The following is a 5,502-nucleotide window of genomic DNA, read 5'->3' on the forward strand; positions in this document are numbered from 1 at the left end:
TTGAATCGCGTACTACTGCCAACTGTCAGAAAGTTTCTTTAGTAGAACATTTGCGTAGCAGGAAACAAGAAAGGAACTTTAAAGCACAGAGGAAAAAAGCACGATAAAATTATTACCACACGAGTAAAAAAGTAAGTATTTTTAAACTTCCAGTTTTTTGCAGCATATGTTTGAAACTCAGCAGGCTAAGGAGTCATTTCTTAATACTATAGTATATAATTATGAAATATAGTTTCACTTTATATGACCAGTGAATATATTAACGTTGATTTTCATTAAATTTCTTCTTCTTTTCTTTTAGACAAGGGATGGCCTGTGTTGATGCATACGACTACGCGGCCACTGAAGAAGACTTAAAAAGCATGAAATTTTACCGAGAACGCTTAAACGCCCGTCCATTGGCAACGGCTCTGCGAAGCTTTGACATCAACGACCGATACGAGTCGACTCGCTTACCAGGAGTCTACGAAATCACCCAAGACTCAAAAGTCATTTACATTGGTGGCAACCCGTGCCTGGCAAACATCCGGGATTGTTTGAATGCTCATTTCAGCGGGAACGATGGCTTGCCGATTGGTCGGTATTTGAGCGGCCCGGCTAGAACAAGGTGGAAAACGATTTTTGTGCGATGGTTAACGTGCGCAAAGCCAAACGAAGTGGCATGGTTCTTGTTGAGTGACTACCAAATGCGTCATGGATACTATCCGCCGTTTAATTACCCTGTAGACGACAGGTCTTTTGAGAATGGATCCGCACAAGACTGAAGATTGAGACTCATTCCACACACATAAAAAAAAAACAAATATAGTAGAGAAATCAAAGATAACTTGAATGAACTTTCATCCTCTAGCCTTTGTAATATAGAATCTAATTTTCAAACATCCTTTATTCTAGTTGTATAAAAGTTTTCTTAGAATTTTCAAACGTTTCCGTCACAATTTCTTTACTTAACATAATAAACTTGTATCTTGTTCACAAGAAAGCTGTTCCATCAAACGAGGCTTATGTCGACTTATGGTTTTTCGTACACCAGTTACTTAAAATGTTTTGTTAGAGTTATCCTGAAAATTCACCCATACCGACTACTACGGGGTGTAGAGAGGTACTATAACGGGGTAGGTGGGGTCCTTTTACCAGAAAAACGGATTGCAGCTCAGGTCTCCCTGTAGAAGATTACTGTCCTTATTCTAATCCCGTACTGTTACTAGTCCTGCATTTCAAAATGTGTTTCCGTATTAGCACCGTCCTCCTGTTAACTATTTGAGGTTTTATGCCATCTAAATATGCCACCGCACGTTTGTAATGCGGGTAGAGCCATGACATATCAGGAGGTTTGAAGATTTTAAAGACGAAGGAAGTCTTAGGAAGATCAGTGAATGCTTAGCTATCCCCTCCACCCTCCAAAGAAGCCCAACAAATCTCAAACGCAAAAATTCTTCCAAAATAAGCTCCTCGCGAAAATATACCCATGGGCGTATATTTAGTTGTAGCTCTAAAGAGAAAGGATATAACTTTTCCGATTATACTAAGATGATTATCAACTGGTAGTTGATAACAGTAAATAAACCGCTGTAGCGAATTTTGAAAAGCTGATGTTTCGAGCGTAAGCCGATCGCAGGTGCAATGGGCTAACTCAGGCTGACTCTCGAAACGTCAGCTTTTAAAAATGACATGACATCTTTCTCCAAAATAAATTGCAAATGCGCAATTGAAAAGTTGGAGCAATTTTCACTTGAGGGTTGAAAGTAATTTAAATTCGCGTTGGTCAAATTCTCGACCAATCAGAAGTAAAATCAAAGTCAATCGTGATTCACACGTTTTCCGCTCTTCGTACCGGCTACATTTTTAATTACTTCGAGTTTTGATTGGTTCACTGGATCGTCCGTCTCCTTTGTGATTGGCCAGAGTGATAAATTGGGTTTTGGTTTTACGACACTCAATCGAAAATCGCTCTAACATCAAGTTACTTAGAATACAACAATCGCCATGTCTCTACACAGAACTTTGATAAACACTGGAAATACTGGCAAAAATAGCACTTTAGTTACTGTCGTCAGTGGCTAAGTGTTAACATTTATATTCCCGAAATTAAAAACACATCTTTAGAAAGATCAGTCGCTTTTTAAAGGTATATTATTATTCTTACTCAACAAAAACTGTCACAACAAAATCTTAGTTTATCTTTTGGTGTCAAGCTTTGCAGGTACACAGGTCTACCCGTTACCACCAAAATGTAGCTTTGAAATGATCTAAAATTATTTCGTCTAAAAAGGAATAAAGGTCTGAATTGTGATAATAATATATATATTTCTTTCGGAACTTTCTGCAAACGAACGAGTTGTTTTTCTCGCGCGAATAAAAACACTTAACTTGTCAACCTGCAACTTATGTTTATTTTCTAACAAGTGTTTAGTGTTCACATATTTCAACAAAGCTCAGTTCTTGTTTAGATGCACTGACCCTTGAAACTTCACTTTTTCTTATTTTGAAGAGGATACTCTAGTAACTTCACGGCAATTTTCACGGCTCGTGACCTTAGACAATGAAAGTCGAACTAGCGAAGCTAACCATCTTCAAATCACCGCTGCTTAAAATTTCCTCCCTTTCGCGTACTCTATATGTTGCGGAGTTAGGTCATAAATAAGCGCCCCAAGTTAAACACCAACCCAACAATAGGTTGAATCTTGCTTTGCTGTAATTGGTGGAAATAACGTCATTTACCCGTACTCATTAATTGTGCATCGAGGCGAGCAGAGGCCGTATTCTCGACGGGAAAAGTCGAATTTTCTCGGCGGGGAAACCGTAGGAATCAAAATGCTTTTGCCAAGAATTTCAGGTAAACTCTTTTTGGAAAACGTTTATATTCACTGCTAATTTGCGAACCAGATTTTTCACGAGTTCTGTTTTATTTTACAGGCTTGGTGCTTGGAGTCTTTGCTTTAATTGGTGCGTAATCTTAGATTTCTAATTAACGATTCTACGTTCTCTACTACATTCAATGAATTAGAAACCTTTGATAATATTGAGGAGGAGTTCACCAAACATCTAAACGTTGCTTTCCGATCACGGAATTAAACCTTAACGCAACATTTAGTAATCGATCAATTTTGAAAATTAATTTCAACTTGTAGTACCTGATGTTTACCCTTTTGAAGAAAAGTAAATTATATTTCCGCAAGAAAATAGAGAGCCCTTGAGAAATAAAAACAAACTGTTGGATGTCTTTCTAAGGTAATTGAGTGTCTAAAACGCGTAGTGAAGCGAGTATTGGCGTGTAACTTCAGAAGGGAAGGTGTTCAATCCACTCATCCGTTGAAAGGTTTTATCGCCATTAAACAGGTACCGTTTTTGTTTTTTACCAGGTTTAACATATTCCTACACAGAGGAAGTAGACACGAACCCAGGTAACATTTGAAATTTATTGTATGTATGATATATTGGAGCAGAAGACTTACATTTATCGAGGAGTTGATTTTGTGTTATATATTAACGGTTGCCACAGTTGTTTTCTTCCCGTCTGGTTATTGCTCCGAGGCATAAAAGCTTATAAACGTACCCCCTTAACAAGCAATTTGATCTCTACCAAATTTCTCTCTTGGTAAATGTGTTTGCGCTAAGACAAAATGCCGTGAAAAATATTTTTAAACCACCGTAGGAACCTCCGTTCCCAGGCGTCTTTCCTTTTAATCGGAACGGGTGGCCTGGGGTCAAAGAATCAACTGAGCAATGTACCTAGACGGGAACCACTAACTGTCTGGGCAACTAGACATGCCGTAGTTTCACGACTAAACGCCTCTGGCATTTATTTTCCAAACTTGACCTGATAAAACCTGGCGTTTGTTGATTCCTGGAGGTAATCCGATCGATGCCGTTGCGTATAAAGCAAGGGTTTTCTATACATTAGATATGTATCTTTCCATTGTGCCTATAGCATCTTATCCTCCCTCCTCCGCAGAGGTCTCTTTCGTGTTTCGGGTTGGGAAATAGTAGGGAGAAGAACGGGGAGAGGTGAAAAGTAAGCGCGCGGAGCCTGGAAAGAATCGAAACGAAAGCGCGCGGGGCACACTGGGAAGGGGAAAGGAAAGGAGCGCTCCTTCGCCCTTCCCGTCGTCCCCCGCGCTCCCCCTATTTTTCATTTTTCGTGTTTTCGCCTTCCTCCCCCCGTGTTTTTTCGCCTTCCCCCACGAAAGAGGCCTCTGCGGAGGAGAGAGCATCTTATCAGTAAAAATTCGAACCTCTCTTTGAGAACGCCTCCATAATCTGATGCAGACACCTCTCTATCACAGACAGTTCACTTGGTCCAAAAGAGACCAAAATTTAAATAAACTCTACCTCCGTAATACGGACGTTCTTCCCTATTCCTTTGGTGTCAGTATTAAAGAGGTTCGACTTAACATTGAATAAATGCTTGAGGGGCTTTTATTCGAGAGCTGGCGTTTAATTGCAGGGGAGAACTAAACGTACTGTTGGGGATAGCCTGTGAACAGGCTCCCAAGTGGAGCTGGGCGTAAAATAAATCGGCGAGCGAAGCGAGCTGAGCGTGGCCTCAGGCTCCGCTCGCGTATTTTTTTTCGCCCTGCCCCACTCGGGAGCCTGTTCGCAGGTTATGTTGGGGATGGGGAAGTAGGGTAACCAAGAATGGATAGGTTCCAGAAATACTCCTACTAGCTTCGTCTATGGAAACAGGCATAAGCTACCACATGCGTGGCCCCACAATGTCTTTGTGTTGCTCTTTTGCAGACATGATTGGTTGTTACAAAGACGACAAAACGCTAGACGATGATTTTCGCCTGATAAACGCTCGTGCACTAGGATATCAAGTGGAGCAATTTTCTACAAAACAAGATTGTATTGATCAATGCGGAGACAAAGGATTTCTGTATGCCGGTTTTCAAAATGGCGATCTTTGTTTCTGTGGAAACACCTATGACAAGTATGGGCGAGCTGACGATATAGATTGTAATATAAAATGCAGAAAGCCAGATGAAACAGTGGAATTCACTGACAACGAGTTCGAGTCTTGTGGCGGGCGGTGGAGGAATGCCGTATACGCAGGTCAGTTAAAGATCATATTTGCTCGTCGTAAGACTCGTAAGAGGTACGATGGCCTTAATCCGCCTTTATGGTCAGTACGTCATTCTCGGGTCGTTAGTCTTGATATTCTTGGCATTCTAAACGAGCAAGACACTTTACTCTCCCCCCAGGTGTATAAATGGGTAGCGGTGAATTGTTAGGGCAACAAAATACTGGATGTTGTTAGCGTGTAAAAGCAATATTTCGCCCAGGAGTATAGTTAGTTCTGCTAGCCACTTCGTACAACGGAAGTTAGGCCCCGGCGTAGCTCTCCGAGCCCCTCGGATTCCGAAACGGCTTTGAAAAGCAATCATAATCCACTCCCCTCAACACGTACAAGATAAGAGCATAGCAAAAATATGATAAAACCTGAGTGGATTGATTATATTTTAGCGAAACCAAACTTCCATCATGTCATTTCATGAGTTT

At 40.8% G+C, this 5,502-nt stretch overlaps 1 protein-coding gene across 1 annotated transcript; it reads left to right on the plus strand.

The window, feature by feature from the left end:
* Positions 1-2,703: 2,703 nt before the first annotated feature.
* Positions 2,704-5,125, plus strand: LOC144639643 (xylosyltransferase oxt-like; the record flags this gene model as incomplete). Its single annotated transcript, XM_078498930.1, has 4 exons — positions 2,704-2,836; positions 2,917-2,946; positions 3,363-3,404; positions 4,741-5,125. Coding segments are annotated over exons 1-4 (479 nt in total), but the record flags the coding sequence as incomplete, so codon positions are not given.
* Between the last annotated feature and the right edge of the window lie 377 nt (positions 5,126-5,502).

Source organism: Oculina patagonica, unplaced genomic scaffold (genome assembly GCF_052425735.1).
Source record: "Oculina patagonica isolate OP01 unplaced genomic scaffold, crgOcupat unplaced1145, whole genome shotgun sequence".
Classification (NCBI taxonomy): domain Eukaryota; kingdom Metazoa; phylum Cnidaria; class Anthozoa; order Scleractinia; family Oculinidae; genus Oculina; species Oculina patagonica.